The 17956-nt window shown below is 49.0% G+C and overlaps 1 protein-coding gene across 1 annotated transcript in view; it reads left to right on the top strand.

The window, feature by feature from the left end:
• Positions 1-17956, top strand: part of REEP1 (receptor accessory protein 1) — a 112113-nt gene that overhangs the window by 81909 nt on the left and 12248 nt on the right. Inside the window, exon 6 of the mRNA XM_068966795.1 lies at positions 15126-15303. Within this exon, the coding sequence (XP_068822896.1) occupies positions 15126-15303 (178 nt within the window). The remainder of the gene's footprint in view (positions 1-15125; positions 15304-17956) is intronic.

The raw sequence follows: 17956 nt of genomic DNA, 5'->3' as shown, positions 1-17956 counted from the left end.
CCCCTCCAGGTTCCCATGTCTTCCTTGTGTGGCTTCAAACCCTCGTGTCTGCCAAACCCAGGGACTCCAGGAAGTTTCATGCTTGTCCCTTCACCCCTCAGAGCAACGTTTCCCAGCCTCTGTGCTCACTTATGTCAAGTTAGCCCTCTTTCTGTTTCAGCCAAGGACTGGGTGACATAAAATCAATGTTTAGAATTCACTGTGGCAACCATTTAAACACCAAGATTATATAAACCATATGGACAACCCACTGAAAAAATTTGGAAGTATTCCCTGCCCTCTAGTCTCCCCAACAAATCAGCCTGTGCTGGAGCTTGTTTCCAAAACAAGCTGAAACAGAACCAAGCAAACCTTGTTCACTGTGGTTCTACCACGCTCGCCTTTGTTACCCAACGCCCTTTCTCTCCGGATTTCTATTTGGAATCCATTCCTGGTGGATCAAAACAAGCAAGAGACTCAGCCTCACAAGTCGGTGGAAGGGCCGGCGCTCAGGAAGAGTTACTGATCTGATGCTGCTTGCCCCACCTCTGTTCCAAGTTGGCCTGTGGGGATGATGTTGCTGGATGCACCGAGGGTCGCAGTGGAAGAAGAGAGGCCATGTGCCTGCCTGGCCTCTGAGGACCACTCTGAGCGTGCTTGAACCTAGGAAGTGTGAGAAACCACTTTTAGGATCACCATGAGTGGCTGTGGCGATGGTACCACAGCCTCCGTGGAGGAGGATGGTCGCCTCCTCCTCCTCAACGCTTGTCTCTACCATCTCCCTCGCCCGCTCAGCCCTTTGAGGCCTTTGTATATAAGGTTCACCAGGAAAACAGAGGTATAGAGACTCAACTTGCAGCCCTGCCCATGACAGAGCTTTTGTTTCTTCACCTTCGCCCCTGGTCCAGGCCTGCTCTCGCACTTGCTGACTTGCCAGCCAAAGCTCAGGCAACTTGCCTGCAATCATGATCAGTGGCCATACGTCTCTCCCTGCCCCCTGCCCTAACTCCCTTGTGTTGGGATTCTCCAGGACCCCAGCTTGCTCCTTTAACCCCCAGGGCCACCTCATCCTTTCCTTCGCCTTCAGCTGTCACCTGATGCTCCTGGCTCCCAAATCAGCCCCTCCCCAGGCCTCAAGTCCAGGATTACCGGTTCTCTGAACATCTCCCTCGTTCCTGGTACCATTAGTGCCAGGTACCTAACTCCGAATCTACCCCTCCTGCTGGGTCCCAACTTTCAGATGATAATGAAACCACCATCCTCTCTGGTCCCCAAGCTCTAAATCTTAGTCATCTTTGGTGCTCTTCCTTTCAAGACCTGCCCATCTGACATCCCTTCCTTCCTCCCTTCCTCCCTTCCTTGCTCTCTTCCCATCACCCTCCCTTCTGGCTTGGACTACTGCAGTAGCCACTCAAGTGTTACTGCCACTCTCCCTCTTTGAGGCCTGTGCGTTCCTGTACTGATCCCTGCCTTCCTGTCTAGTTGTTCCTGGCGCTTGTATTGACAGCGCCACCTCCTGTGCTGGGCTAGCAATAGCAACGCCATACGGTGTTCCCTGGTGGCTCAAATGGTGAAGAACCTGCCTGCAATGCGGGAGATCTAGGTTTGATCCCTGGGTTGGGAAGATCCCCTGGAGAAGGGAATGGCTACCCATTCCAGTGTTCTCGCCTGGAGAATTCCATGGACAGAGGGGTCTGGCGGGCTACAGTTCATGGAGTTGCAAAGAGTCGGACATGGCTGACTGACTAACATGCTGTTTGTAGAGTTTTCTCTTTCCTACCTCTTCTTATGCTGATTCTTCATCTGCCTCTGTTCCCAACTGTTTGAAATCCTGTCCACCCTTCAAAATCAAGAGCCACATCCTCCACAGCTGCCTCCTCAGATTCCTGGTGAAACCAGTCTCTCACCTCATGGTCCCCCAGTGGCCCTCTTGCCGTCGTTTATAGCCACGTCTTGTCTGCATCCCTACTAGTTACACAGTAAATAGTGAAGCAACGAAGGACGGTTGTACCTATTTTTAGCTGTCGCAGCCGGAAGAGCAATGCTTAGTATCAAGGGTGGGCTTTGAAAATAAGCAGACCCAGGTTGGAAATCCCAGCTCCAAGACTTCGCTTGCGGTCCAGTGGTTAGGATTTCTTGCTTCTTTCTGATACAGGGAGTGTGGGTTCGATCCCTGGCCAGGGGACTAATATCCCACATGCTGTGAGGCAAAGAAACCCAACAAACCTCAGTTCCTCCGTTTGCTGTTGCATCTCTGTGAGCCTCAGTCTCTTCAGTTGCGAAATGGGCATGACGACGGTTTCTGCTGCAAAATAGCTATGAAGTGATGTCCGCAGAGACTTCTTAGATGCAGAGCGCATGCGGAGGCTGCCTGTTGGTCACTCCTGTGTCCGCTTACACCCTGAGGTTGATCATGATCCTCACTCACTGATGAACCAAATAAAAGAAACAAGTCCGACGCTGGCCTCACAGCATGACTTACAATCCCGTCTTTGCTCTGGGTGTGGTAGCGTGGGCACAGCTGGGCATTGCCTGTGCTCCGTCCACCTTGCCTGTGCTGTGTGGCCCTGTGAAAGACCCGCCCCCTCCGGGGGCCTCAGGTCCCTCTTAACTCTGGGCTCGACTTCTGCCACCTGTTCAGCCTCGAGGCGGGGAGTGCCTGGGCAGCCGCTTCTGTATAACACATGAGCCCCTGCCCCCCCTCCCCCACCGAGAGAGAGAGAGAAAGAGAGAAGAATGTCACCCTGTGAGTGACTAGAACAGGAGCCTTAGATGCTGCCGTCCGTAGCCCCTCACTGCACAGGCGAGGACACAGAGACCCTAGTGCCGAGCAGCTGCCAAGGCCACACAGCTGTTTAGGGGCCTAGCTAGCCTGAGAGTGAGACTCTAGTTGCCCGTTGCTTGTTCCTGCGTCACTCCAGACACCCCCACAGCCCCCTCCCCTCCACACACACCAGACCAATGCTTCCTTAACCATGTTGTGCTTGGACCTCACCCCCTGGCCAGGAGGACCCAGCGGTGAGGGCCTGAGAGATGCCAGTCTGCCGCTGAGAATTATAGAACCAACCCTGGGTACTTTTAAGGTTGTCTGTCAGCTCTTCAGGCAAGGCTTGGGCCACACTTAAATGCTGGGCAGTGGGTCACAAGTTACCTTAAGATACTAAAGATAGGGACTTTTCTGGTGGTCCAGCGGTTAAGAGATCACCAACCAATGCAGGGGACATGGGTTCAAATCCTTGGTGCAGGAGGATCCCGCATACCACAAGGTAGCGGGGCCTGCGTGCCGCCACCACTGAAGATCGTGTGCATAGAGCCTGCACGCTACAACAAGGGAGGCCACCACAGTAAGAAGCCTGAGTACCTCAAGTCGGGAGCAGCCCTGGCTAGCCACGACTAGAGAAAGCCCGAGTGCAGCAGTGAGGACCCAGCTCTGCCAAAGATGAATGATTAATTAACTTTCTTAAGATACTAAAGATGGATTCTCTAAAGCTTTATCACTGGTTCCTAATTGGTTTTTCATTCACTTAAGTCGTGTTCAAGTCTGTGACCTCATGGACTGCAGCACACCAGGCTTTCCCTGTACTTCACTGTCTCCCAGAGTTTGCTCAAACTCATGTTCGTTGAGTCAATGATGCCATTCAACCATTTAATCCTCTGTTGCCCCTTTCTCCTCCTTCCCTCAGTCTTCCCCAGCATCAGAGTCTTTTCCAATGAGTCAGCTCTTCCCATCAGGTGGCCAATATATTAGAGCTTCAGCATCAGTCCTTCCAATGAATATTCAGGATTGATTTCCTTTAGGGTGGACTGGTTTGATCTCATTGCTGCCCAAGGGACTTCAAGAGTCTTCTCTAGCACCACAATGTCCTAATATAACATTGCAAATAAACTATACTTCAATAAAAAGAAAGAAAAAAGAAATTAAATCCTGGAACAGGGATCTGCCTCACACAAAGCTCCCTCAGGGTCCGGTCTCTCCAAGGACCAGATAGGGCTTCTGGCTGGGTCTCAATGGTGGCCTTCTGCATGTGAGGGCTGGAGTCCTTCCTGGTGACCCTGAAAGCCCATCACCTGAGTGACAGCCTGCCTCAGAGGACCAGGCCCAGCTCTGGTTTACAGGGGCTCTGCTCACTGTCGTTATCCTGCATAATGTCCTCATTTCCCATCCCGCTCCTCACCTCCTTAGCAGCTACTGTGGACACCTCAGATCCAGCCAGTGCTCCAAACCAGCCTTCCCTCACCAGTTAATGTTCATTTTTGCACTTCATCTCCCATTAAGGGCACTTCTAGTCCTTTTTTTTTTTTTTAATGTGGACCATTTTTTAAAGTTTTTATTGAGTTTGTTACAATATTTCTGTACAATTTGTTACAAAATGTTTCTGTTTTATGTTCGGTTTTTTGGCCATGAGGTATGTGGGGTCTTAGCTACCAGAACAGGGATGGAACCTGCAGCCCCAGCTGTAGAAGCTTGGAGTCTTAACCATTGGACCACCAGGGAAGTCCCGCACTTCAGTCTTCCCTGCAGACATCCATGTGCCTGGCTCCAACTTGAGAAAGAAAGGCAGAGCACACACCAGGGGCCATTCTCCGTGTGGGCCACACAGTATATCTGGAATGTTCTCATGACTCTTAAGTGTTAGTCGCTCAGCCATGTCTGACTCTTTGTGACCCCTTGGACTGTAGCCTACCAGGCTCCTCTGTCCATGGGGATTCTCCAGGCAAGAATACTGGAGTGGGTTGCCATTCCCTTCTCCAGGGAATCTTTCCAACCCAGGGATCAAACTCATGTCTCCTGCATTGCAGGCAGATTCTTTACCATCTGAGCCACCATGGAAGTGACTCTAAAATCCTGCTTTATTCACTTGGGTCACCACTCAGAAACTGTCAGTGGCACTCTCATCGAAGTCCAGGTTTAGACAAAGCACAGTTTTTCCAGACTTACCTCCTGCTGCTCACCAGGCACCTTGGCCCCTTCTCTGATTGGTTCAATCTCAGTTTCCCAAATCCAGGTTTTCCTCTCTGACGCCTTGGCTTCGACAACTCTCCAGCCGCAACATCCCTCCTCTCCCTTTCTGATGGTGCAGCCCTCATCTCTGACTCCAGTTTGAACTCTTGGATGAAGCCTCTCTGGGGTCCCTGCCAACACTGCTCTCTTTCTCTCTGGGCCTTGAACGTTTGTCACGTGTTTTGCCGTCTGCCCTTTGCTGTCTTGTTTGCGTTTGTGCCTTGATGCCTGGCCAGACTGTGAGGCCCTTAGAAGCAAGAAAGTGTTAGTTGCTCAGTTGTGTCTGACTCTTTGTGACCCCATGGACTGTAGCTCGCCAGGCTCCTCTGTCCATGGGATTCTCCAGGCAAGAATAGTGGAAGCAGGAACTGTGTCATGATTCATATCCATCTGTTTTCCTCCACTGGGCTTCCCTCAGAGCTTTAGGAGCAGTATCAGCATTGGTGGTGAATGAAGTAATATGAGTGAGTGGGTGAGAGTCTGAGGCCAGGGCAACAGAACGGTGCCCTTCAACCTATTTCATAGGCTTGGTGCCCATGGCTTTTTTTTCTTTTCCCCTTTATCAGGTGGCTCGACTTTTTCCTTTTATCTCCTCTTTGGACCTCAGAGAAGGGCAGGTAACCCCGTTGAGAGGTGTGACTAACTTCGAACTGATCCAGTCGGGGAGAGAGGCCAGTAGCCACCTCTGCCTACCAGCCCATGGTCTGGATCCAAGCCCGGTGTCTCTCCTGCCGACACCCGTGTGTGTACATGTGCGTTAATCCCAGAGCCGGGGTCAGCCTCCTCCCAGAGCCTCTTATTGTGTTAATGTGGCGGCATCTAACATGCAATTAACTTATTTGTTTTTGTTTGTTTGTTTCATGCCTGGAGAGTGAATTGGGTTTGATGATTGATGCTACTGTTGATGCAATGGTGGGAAAGATTCTCTTTCTCTTGTTTGTTAACCCACTTCTGTGGCAGAAACGGAGGCCCCTGCCTTCATCAAGCATGCTGAGAAGGAGCCTGCTCGGGCTTGGTGTGGAGCATGTGTAGCTGTAGAGGCTAACTGTGCCAGTGAGGTGGGTACCCCGTGGGAATCTGGAAGGAAGCACTCACGCTCTTTAAATCGCCGGTGGGAATTGTGGTTACTGCTGATGGCTTTGTTATCAACTGACTGACTCACTGAAGCCTTCTGACTTTATTCTCATTGTCATCGGTCACAGGCCTTAGATACGGTGTGAGGTGAGGTGTGCTAAACTTTATGCCCTGCTGGAGCCCCCAGTGAGATTCCTGGTGTCCCTTCCCCACTGTGTCCTTTCGGAAAAGAGGACCTCCTCAAGGGCTTGCAGCCAAACTTAGTGACTGTGTTGAATCGGGGCTCTGTGGGCCCTAATGAGAGGTTTTCTATTAGTGGTAACTTTTTACTTCGAGTATCACATTAGTAGAGGTCTGGTGGGTTTTCCCAGGAACACACTTGCTCTCCCGATTAAGAAAAGCATTAACACAAAGAGAATTTGTTGTGTGTTTGCTACATGGATTTCTTATTTCTTACAAATTAGGAGAAGTATTAGGAATTAAAGATCTCAGATCCCCAACACTGTAAATCGTTTATACTCCAATAAAAAATAATTATTAAAACATCTTTTAAAATTAAAAAAAAATTTATAATACATGTTAAGTTTAAATATGTATGTGAAAGTACTTGTAAGCCCCTAAGGTTTATATCTTGAATCCATCTATAAAATTAGAAAAATATAGTAATGAAATACAAATGGAGGGACTTCCCTGGTGGTCCAGTGGTTAAGAATCCACCTTGCAATGCAGGGAACTTGGGTTCGATCCCCGATTGGATAACTAAGATCCCACAGGCCACAGGGCAGCTAAGCCCATGCACCACAACTAGAGTTCGAGCGCTGCCGTAGAAGATCCAGAATGATGCAAGGAAGATCCCACGTGCCGCAAATGAGACCAGACACAGTCAAATAAAGTAAAATTTTAAAATACAAATGAAAAAATACATCAATAAAATTGGAACACACACACAAAAATGAAGATCTCAGATTAATAGAAAATTCAGTGACATGGTTTACCTCTTAAAGGTCAGTTTTCTGGGTTTTAGCTGGGAAAAAAAAATTAATCAGTAATAAGCTTCCCTTCCTTGCCCCAAAGATACTTCTATGGGATTTCTGGTATTTTAAAGAGTTGAGAGAGCCACTGGGCCGTGTGGTATCAATGTGCCAGGAAAAAAAGCAAGATTGAGTCTGTTCAAACAGCGTATAAACAAGCAGCTGCAACAAGACTTATAATATGGGGGGAGATAAAGAGCTCAAAGTAGGACAGAATACAAATAGGAGATTCGTCTTCAGGGAAGGCCGACTGTGTCTCCCTTTCTGGTCCTGTGATACTGGGCCGCAGGGAGGTTCTTCCAGGGGCGAGATGCTGAAGGCAGTGCAGACCTGCAGCGTCCAGGACAAGTGCCCACAATGTGCCTGAAGTAGCCGACCTTGGCTCGTGAAAGGGCTCCAGACTTCCCAGCTTTTCCTATGGTTCATATTCTAAACCTGGTGTTGGCGGGGAAGGAAATCGATACAAGAATTTAAAGACACACACACCAGAATTTTATTTACCTTTCCTCAGAATTACCTTGGGAGGCCCAACATTTATTCTAGAGATTTTCAAATTACTCTGGAAAGTCTTAGAGTTGCCATCTGAGCCACATAATCAACTGTAGAGGAGAAGGCCATAGATTCTCGAAGTTAAAATTTCCCAGTTGGGAATTCCAGAAGGGAATCTTACTCAACCCTTTAACTTCCCAATGAGGTTGCAAGGCTGAGCAGGACCAAGTTGATGGGTTGGGGTCCCCCAGGCAGAGTTGAGCCCAGGCTTTCAAGGCTGGAGAGTGAGTACACGGCAGTTTCTGGAGAAACCGCTTCTCCTTCTCTTTTCCCACTTGTTTTAAACAATCCCATGTTATTTTTTTGGTCTAGATGGCATTTGTCAGCATCATGCAAGCCTCATATTTGCAGATTGGAGTCCGCAGGGTGGTCATGGAAGAGTGCTGTGGGTGTTACTGGAAATGCAACTGTAATGATTTATTGTGTTAAAGGTGATACATGTTCATTGTACACAATTCTAAAAGTACAAAAGAGGGCATCAGGTGAAAAGTCAGTCTTACTCCTCTGCTCCCACCCTCCTCTGGAACTGTTTTTTATTTATTTATTTTTTTAACATTCATTTATTTTATTTTTTGGCTGCGGTGGGTCTTCATTGCTGTCCTTGGGCTTTCTGTAGTTGTGGTGAGTGGGGGCTACTCTTCACTGTAGCTACTCTTCATTTGTTGTGTGTGGGCTCCTTATTGCTGAGCACGGGCTCTAGGCACATATGGGCTCCAAAGCTGTGGCACAGAGTCTTAGTTTCTCTGAGGCATGTGGGATCTTCCTGGACCAGGGATCAAACCAGTGTCCCTTGCACTGCAAGGTGGATTCTTAACCACTGAACCACTGGGGAACCCTGACACAGTTGTTTTAAAAGAAATCCTGTAATGGGACTTACCGTTAAGTGGTCCAGTGGTTAAGAGACCACCTTCCAAGGCAGAGAACTCGAGTTCAGTTCTTGGTGGGGGAACTAAGATCACGTGTGCCACGGGGTAACGTGTGCCCTGTCCCACAACTAGAGAGAAGTTCACGAGCTGTAACTAAGACCTGACGCAGCCAAAAATAATAAATAAATAAATATTTTAAAAATCAATAAGTAAAAAAACCCCTGTAACCTTTCAGCAGGCACTTTCACAAATCTAATTATTTGGCCATTAACATGGTATAACTGGGGCTTCCTGGGTGGCTCATTCGGTAAAGAATCTGCCCACAATGCGGGAGACCCAGGTTTGATCCCTGGGTCGGGAAGATCCCTGGGGAAGGGAATGGCAACCCACTCCAGTATTCTTGCTTAGAGAATCCCATGGACAGAGGAGCCTGGCGGGCCACAGTCCATGGGTGCCAGGGTCCAGCCCCAGTGGATCCAGGGAATTGGAAGCGTGGATGGCGTTGGCGAGGAAAGACTTGTTTATTTATTGATATAAGATTAGATTGAGAAACAAGTGTGTAGTAGGAAAATTAAGTGGAGAAAGGGGGCTGAATAACTTGGATTACATGGAAGGCCAATAAAATTCCAGACAAGGAATTTGCACCATCTATGTTGGGCCACCGGTGCTTGCTTGAATATCTAAGGGTGCCTTGCCTTAGGCTCCCTTTCGCAGGGGTCTTAACAGCCAGGGCAAGTAAGTAGACTTGGCAAGCCTCCGCGCCCCAGATGGGAATTCAGCCTGAAGTTGAAGTAAAGAGGAAAAAGAGAGAGACACGGGGGAAACCAGTCCAGTGACTGGCTCCAGCCCCTATTGTTCAGAAGGCCTTTTATACATTTTTTTGATTGTACATAGAGATCAATGGGTAATACAAAATTATGCAGTGTTAGCAGTCTAGACTCTTATCAAAACCAGGCTTTTCTCTCTGCATACCTAATTGTATACACAAGTCTTAGGTGATTTACATCATCTTCTGGCCAACAAGGGCCAATTAACATTTTACAGCCTTTTTTCTGATAAGGGTTTGTTAACTAGAAGACTTATTTGTGTTGATCTTCCCAAAGTCTGGTGCCATTCTCAGAAAGCACTAAATAAAGTTACATTCTTACTTAGCAAGGACACAAGAAGAGTGCAGTGATATATAACAAAGAGAAAAGTAATTAACTCAAAAGTCTAGTGTTGCTAACATCAAAACTACTATATATCTTTTTCCATATCCCGTTTACATTGATTAACATCCTCCCAGGTGCCTAAAAGATAAAGAATATGGAGGTCTGGTGGCAATCATTGAGTCAACAGTGAAAACCTGTCACCAATATGATTTTTAACTCTTTAGAAAAGGCGCTGTATCTTTAAGATGCTTTTAAGCTTTGTGCCTCTCGTGGTTGGGGGGTTGTAAGCAATTCACAAGCTGTAAGAGGTCTGGGGAACCTGATAGGCAAGCTAGAGAGCTATCAGAGGGGGTTTAACTGAAATATCCCTTTCAAATGCAGAAGGCTAAAGCCCTGATTTGACTTTTTCCAGAGAATATCAGAAGAGTGGAAAAGCAGGCAGATTCTTTTTTTTTTTTTTGGGGGGGGGGGGATGGATGCTCAGGAAATTCCAGGGGAAAAACCTGAGGTCTGATTAGCCTTGCTATCAGAGCTCTTGCCGCATGACCTTGTCACGGGTGGAATTCCTCACACTGGCTCCCGGCACATGGGGTTGCAAAGAGTCGGACATGACTGAGCAACTGACACACACACACACCAAAGAACTCCTCTACTTTTACTTATTAAAGTGACTCTCGGAGTCTTTAGATTTTTCCTGTGTGTCACTTGCATACATGAAGTAAAGGGATGCTATACACACAATAAATTGGTTGAAGTCTTTCTAGGATTCCTTTGAATCACTTATCAGTATCCATATATGATGAAGCCACATCACTTTTTGTGCTCTCCCAAGTGCTAGTGATGCAGATATTTTGTGTCTGAGATTTTCAACCATGTTGCTGTTTCCCATCCTGCCACTTTCTGCATCTTACTAGAAGGTGTCAATGGACTGTGTTTTAAATAACCTGGGCTCATAATCCTTCTTCCAGTAGGTCTTGGTTTGTTAACAGTGAACAGTCTCGAGTTTCCTTTGTCTGATCCTGCCTTCGGGAATAACAACTGAGTGCATTCGTGTGTAAGCAGTGACAAGAATAAGGCAAGCAATCATATGACTCACCCTAATTTCAGAAGTGAAAAAAAATATGTCTTATAATTGATGAACACCGTTCACAAGAAGTCTAGGAGTAAGCGGACACTGTCAGTATCTCAGTGTCTTAGTGATGCCAAGGCTCCGGGTGAATGTCTTGGTGAGTCTTTTTGTCAAAAGGTAGCAGTTCCCACACTCAAAGGCAGAAAGCAGGAAGCAGGGTCAGGCCTTTCTCCTTCTGCATGTCAGACAGAGAAAATATCTCTCCCAGAAATCCCTTAGCAGGTTTCCCCTTACCTCCCAGTCCAGAACTGCATCACATGGTCATGCATAGTAGATAGGAGGGAGTTTGCGAAATCTGTTTTTTCTCACCATTTTGAGAATGGGATTGGGGATGACTTTTGGATGGTCAGTTAACAGTCTGTCTAACTGTGATCAAATGCATTTGGAGTTTTCTCATTTTTTAAAATTTATATTTTATTTGTTAATTTGTTTTTGGCCACACTGTGTGGCATGTGGGATTTTAGTTCCCCAACAAGGGATTGAACCCACACTCCCTGTATCAGAAGCATAGAATCTTAACCACTGTACCACCAGGGAAGTCCCTGATCTTTCTGTTTTTTATTTCAGCAGCAATTTGTATGTCTCAGGTAGCTAGAGTAATATGTTACCATCATCATAGTTGACATTTGGGAACCACTTACTACACATTGGGCTCTGTCATGGACAGTTTATGCCATCATCCCATTTATTCCTCCCCACCCTCCTGCCACATGGATGCTGTTCTACAGATGACAGGTTGAGGTCACCCAGCTGTAAGTGATAGGACTGAATCCAGGTCTGACTCTAGAGCTGTGGTTTGTTTATTTATTACTGGAGTATAATTGTTCTACAATGTTATGTTTCTGCTGTACAACGAAGTGAATCAGCTGCATAAATACATATATGCCTTCCTTCTTGCACCTCCTTTCCACTCGACCCCCATCCCACCCCTCTAGGTTGTCACAGAGCTCCAAACTGAGCTCCCTCTGCCATACAGCAGGTCCCCACTAGCTATCTACTTTACACATGTAGTGTCAGTTGCATAGTCGTGTCCAATTTTGGGGGGCCCCATGGACTGTAGCCCACCAGGTTCCTCTATCCATGGGATGCTCCAGGCAAGACTACTGGAGTGGGTAGCCATTCCCTTTTCCAGGGGATCCTCCTGACCCAGGGTTCAAACCTGGGTCTCCTGCATTGCGGGCAGATTCTTTACCATCTGAGTTCCCAGGGAATATGCACATGGTAGTGTATATACGGCAATCCTAATCTCCCAGTTTGCCCCACCCTCCCCTTCCCCCGCTCTGTTCATATGTCCACTCTCTGCTGCTGTGTGGTTCTTAATCTTCATTTTCTGTAGCTTCTGGTATGGCACTTCTGAATGGTTATTCGTCCATTTGTCTCTTTACATTTTGTCAGAAATCGAGCTATATTTTTGGTACTTCCTAGTAACACCTAGTACAGTGTCTTGCCCATAGCCAATCCTTGATAAATCTTTGTGAAATAGATAAAGGAATAAATGGAAGAATGAATGAAAGAGCAAATTTATAAGTAGTTTTCCTGAATGTTAACCTAATATTGAATTCAGTTCAGTTCAGTTCAGTCGCTCAGTCGTGTCCGACTCTTTGCGACCCCATGCATCGCAGCACGACAGGCCTCCCTGTCCATCACCAACTCCCAGAGTTCACTCAGACTTATGTCCATCGAGTCCGTGATGCCATCCAGCCATCTCATCCTCGGTCGTCCCCTTCTCCTCCTGCCCCCAATCCCTCCCAGCATCAGAGTCTTTTCCAGTGAGTTAACTCTTCGCATGAGGTGGCCAAAGTACTGGAGTTTCAGCTTTAGCATCATTCCTTCCAAAGAAATCCCGGGGCTGATCTCCTTCAGAATACTCCATTATAATTATCAGAATATTTTCTCCCTCTTTTCAGGATCAGTTTTTGTTCTTTAGTCTCATTTCTTCTAAATTCTACATGTCATCATGAATGTTTCTGAGTAGAAATATCATGGGCCATTGACTGATGGATTTGGATGGGTTTATATTGGGCAGCCAGTCCTGGTCTCATTTTCTTGGCAAATACTACCCAACTGTCATATCTGGTAGGTTAAGCCTCAAACCCCTTGCCCACCATCGTCCCAGGGCAATATCTGAGGCAACCAGGACAATTTCTGCCTTTTTCATCTGTGCATGAGTGCTAAGTTGTTTCAGTCATGTCCAACTCTTTGCAAATCTATGGACCATAGCCCACCAGACTCCTTTGTCCATGGGATTCTCCAAGCAAAGATTCTCCAGTGGGTTGCCATGCCCTCCTCCAGGGGATCTTCCCAACCCAGATCAAACCCATATGTCTTATGTCTCCTGCGTTGGCAGGTGGGTTCTTTACCACTAGAGCTACGTGGAAAGCCCACCTTTTTCCCTTTAAATACCCTTTGCCTGGATTTCATATTCTAACTGTGTATTTGATTACTTAGTTTTCTTTGTGTTGTTGTTAGTTTCCAGGAGACATTGCATCACACAGGATCTTTCTTTGTGGCACATGGACTCTCTAGTTCTTGTGCACAGACTAGTTGCTGTTGTGGGGGCTTAGTTGCCCCGTCATGTATAGAATCTTAGTTCCCCCACCAGAGATGGAACCCACATCCCCTGCATTACAAGGCAGATTCTTAATCACTGAATCACCAGGGAAGTCTGCCTGTCACGTCTTATTCCAGGTCCCAACCCAATCCTCAGTAACCCCAGTCTCCTACCAGCCCCCCACTGCAGGTTTCCTTTTCTGCAAACAGGAGTCTGTCCTCCAGCCCCCAAGGTGCACCCAAGACAACGCCATCGTCCCTGTGCCTGCCTTACGATCCTTTTCACAATGACAGATTCTCTCATCCAGACAACAAGGCCCTTCCCTTTCCTAAGTATAATGGATTGATTTTGCTTTCCTAAACAAAAGAACAGTTTCTGCCTGAGATGATGTCTGTGGCTCCCTCAGGACAGTAAAGGGCTTCCTCGGTGGCTAAGTGGTAAAGAATCCACCTGTGATGTAGAAGATGCAGGAGAGGCAGGCTCGATCCCTGGGTTGGGGAGACCCCTGGAGGAGGGCATGGCAACCCACTCCAATATTCTTGCCTGGAGAATCCCATGGACAGAGGAGACTGGCAGACTGTGGTCCACAGTGTTGCAAAGAGTCAGATACAACTGAAGCGACTTGAGCAAGCAAGACAGAAATGGTTATGGTCAGCAGGGTTTTATTGCATGTATGTTATTATTTTTTAATGTCATCTTTTTCCTTCCTGATTCATTACCTTTGGCTATTTTATGAAGCTCAGATACACCAGTGGCAGTCAGCGTGACTCATGGACGGTCACATGAGTAGATAAAAGAAATTGCTGTTGTCATACATTTAAAAAATATTGTCTACATTTGATTTCCTTTGAAAAGACTAAGGACTGAGCACATTATTAAGATTATTAGATTATTAAGTTCTGATCTTCTGGCCAGATTCCTGTGTCCTGAGGATAGAGAAAAATGTAGCTATATAAGAATTTTTATCTATGTAAGGCTGGAGAAGCTACAGACAAGCCCTGGAGAGTTAGGGACTGAAGGCAACGGTCGTTTCCTCCACCCTGGGTCTGGCTGAGGCCCTGCTTTATTGTGGGGGCGTCTGAAGGAGAGGAGAGTCGGGAGGTAGAGAAATAAGGCTGAACCTATAAGAGGCCCTGTGACATTCTGGGCTTGGTCCCCCTCTGTGTTTCCCACAAGTACGCAGGGCAGCTGCCCGGTGCAGAGTCCTTCCAGGGGCTTGGTCTCTACTGTGCTGACTGTCAGAGTCCCCCATGGTTACTCCTGGCCCGTGGGGCAGGCCTCTGATGGGTGTCCCTCCTATGTGTGTCCCCCACGGCTGCCCCTGGCCCGTGGGGCAGGCCTCTGACGGGTGTCCCTCCTCTGTGTGTCCCCCACGGCTGCCCCTGGCCCATGGGGCAGGCCTCTGACGGGTGTCCCTCCTGTGTGTCCCCCACGGCTGCCCCTGGCCCGTGGGGCAGGCCTCTGACGGGTGTCCCTCCTCTGTGTGTCCCCCACGGCTGCCCCTGGCCCATGGGGCAGGCCTCTGACGGGTGTCCCTCCTGTGTGTCCCCCACGGCTGCCCCTGGCCCGTGGGGCAGGCCTCTGACGGGTGTCCCTCCTCTGTGTGTCCCCCACGGCTGCCCCTGGCCCGTGGGGCAGGCCTCTGACGGGTGTCCCTCCTGTGTGTCCCCCACGGCTGCCCCTGGCCCGTGGGGCAGGCCTCTGACGGGTGTCCCTCCTCTGTGTGTCCCCCACGGCTGCCCCTGGCCCGTGGGGCAGGCCTCTGATGGGTGTCCCTCCTGTGTTGCGTCCAGGGACAAGGTGCCTTATCGGAGCGACTCCGGAGCTTCAGCATGCAGGATCTCTCTACCATCAGGGGAGACGGCGCCCCTGCTCCCTCGGGCCCCCCTCCACCGGGCCCTGGGCGGGCCAGCGGCAAGCACGGCCAGCCTAAGATGTCCAGGAGTGCTTCTGAGAGCGCTGGCAGCTCAGGTAGGTGTCATTTCACTTCTCTTCTTTCCCACCTCTTAGGCCTTTCTTTCCTAGTGAGAGGCCCAGGCCACCCTAGGACCCTTTCCCCAAGGACTCACCACTCACACAGATGCCCATCAGACTATTCACGTCAGCCAAGGGACTGAGTACCACTCAGGCCAGGATGGGAAGCTGGCCTTGGGAACTCTGATGGGGGCAGAGTTAGGTCACCTACACCAAGGGTCCTGCCTCCCCCATCTGATTATCTGGGTGGGGAGGGTGTTGAAAGTGGTTGAATAGTGGTACATAGACCAAGCCTAGAGGCAACTGGGCCAGCTGTCCTTGGCCAAGGCAGCTTTCTCTCTTTCCTTCCTCTCTGTCCACATGCTCCTGGGAGAGCTCACCTGTCATGAGCACCTGAGTGTCTCCTCCCCACACCCAGGGCTTACGGCTCCCGTGGTCCCTTTTCTTGACGTGGTGTTTCCTGTCCTCTCATTCTACCGTCTCGTCCCCTCCGGCCCCCATCCCCTCACCGCCGCCATAAACCTCACCCTGGGCCACCACGTGCCAAGGCCACACTAGCCCTGAGATCTAATTCCTATGGAGCCCAGGGTTGTATGAAACCACACCTCTGCCTCCGTGTCTGCCCTGGTAGAGAGGGGTCCCTGTGCCAGAACTGACATGGGACCTTATTATTAAATGTGTAGAGCCCTGGGCCCACCCCCAGGGAATTCAGTTTGTTGAGGATGAGACCCTGATACATGATGCTGTCAAGGTGCAGCCACATTTGGGGCCCACTGACCTCTGATGCATCAAGGGGTTTCTGGTTTGTGGAGGCTGGGGTCGGGGACTGGAGGGGTAGGGAGCTGGCCAGCACTTCTGGTTCCCCAACTGTTCCTAGGGGAGGTTACAGGGCTGAGCACTGCTGCTGCCAGCAGAGGTTTGATGGGGAGGGGGCAGGCTGCAGGGCATGGTTCTGAATCTCCACCTCCGTCCCTTTTGCCTGATGGGACATTGAGCCTGGCTGTGGATATGGGGCCACTCTGGCAATCTCTGGCTGTGACGTGTGCCAGGTGGCTCGCCTGCCCTTAAATATATAAACAGGGATGTCCAGGTCACCTAGACCTGGGTCGTGTGCTGTAAGATGCAGCCTGCAGGGGGCATCTTAGAGTCCTGAGCACAGGGTCCTTCCAGGCCCACCCAACCTGAGGGTTTAAGACATGGGTGGGAAAGAGGAGCTTCATGGTCCTGGGAATGACAGCGTGTGCTCCCCGCCGGGAAAAGGAGACCAGCTCAGAACCAGGCCTGGCATCCACCAGTTTCCTCCCTTCTCGGGAATGTCCCCTCTACCTAGGATTGAAGATTGTGGCTTTTCTGTTGGAAGAGAGATGTTTTAGCCCTACTAGGGTTGGGGAGATGGAGGCTTGGCCATGGGGTGAGATCCCCCTTGGTTAGGGGAACCTTGTCCTTGAGCCAGGAGAACTTAGTATGGAATCCCTAAAGGCCAGGCAGGAAGGGAGCTTGGGGATCACTCAGTCTCACCCTCTGATTTTACCAACGAAGAGACAAAGGCCCAGGGAAGGTAGCTGTCATCAGGTTTGCGCCCGCTGATGGCATTCTCCTGTGGCCCCGACTCCCGGGTCAGTGCCTTCTATCCATTCACCCACTGGCCATCAGGTTTCCTTGAGCATCTTTAGCCTCTGACTTCCTGGGCTTCTAGGCATGTGAGCCTCCATCCTTGATCAGTTTCTGGGCCACCGAGCCTCAAATGAAAGCTGTCGCTTTGATTTGATAAAGGGTCCTGATTCTGTGAGGCTCAGCGGACAGAGCTAAAACCAACGGGGTAGAGTTCTGAGGGGGCAGCCGCTTACCAGCTGTGTGACCGGGGCAAGCACTTTATCCTCTCTGCACCAGAGAGTCGTTATCTGAACACACAGAATGACTAGCCCCATGTGCAGAGTTGTCATGAGGATTCAAATGAAAAAAGCCATGTGAAGGTGCTTAGGGTCATGCCTGGCACTCTAAGTAGTAGCTGCTATTACTGTTGTTGTTGCTGTCTAACTTACCTAGAAAAGCACTTTAATATTAAGGTGTCTAAAATGGAAATGGGCTGCCTTGTGAAGTAGTGAGATCCCTGACATTGGAAGGGCCCAAACCAGAGTTAGTCATGTACCAAGTTCCTGCTTTGGCCAGGAAGTGAGTCGAGGTGGGCCTGCAGTCCCTTCCTGTCTATGTTGTCGTTATGGAGGCAAACTAAGCAGAGGCAGTGGGCTCAGAGGGGTCACATACTGTGCCAGGGCCACACAGGACCAGAATCCAGGCCGCCTGCCTAGTCCTCCCCTTGGCGGATTATTTGCAGCAGCTTCAAAACTGGGAAAAAGGGAGGTCTGGTAGGATCTAAAAGGAGATGGATATTGCTCAGTCATAAAGAGGAATGAAATTTTGCCATTTGCAGCAACATGGATGGACCTGGAGGGTATTATGCTTATTGAAATAAGTCAGAGAAAGACAAACACTATATATATTTACTTATATGTGGAATCTAAAAAATGAAACAAATTAATATAATGAAATAGAAACAGACTCATAGGTACTGAGAACAGACTGGTGGTAGCCAGAGGAGAAGGTAGGGGGAGGGTGAAATGGGTGAGGAGAATTAAGAGCTACAGACTGC

The sequence above is a fragment of the Capricornis sumatraensis genome, chromosome 1 (genome assembly GCF_032405125.1).
Source record: "Capricornis sumatraensis isolate serow.1 chromosome 1, serow.2, whole genome shotgun sequence".
Classification (NCBI taxonomy): domain Eukaryota; kingdom Metazoa; phylum Chordata; class Mammalia; order Artiodactyla; family Bovidae; genus Capricornis; species Capricornis sumatraensis.
The sequence above is the reverse complement of the archived record's forward strand: the minus strand, read 5'-3'. Positions and strand labels throughout refer to the sequence as shown.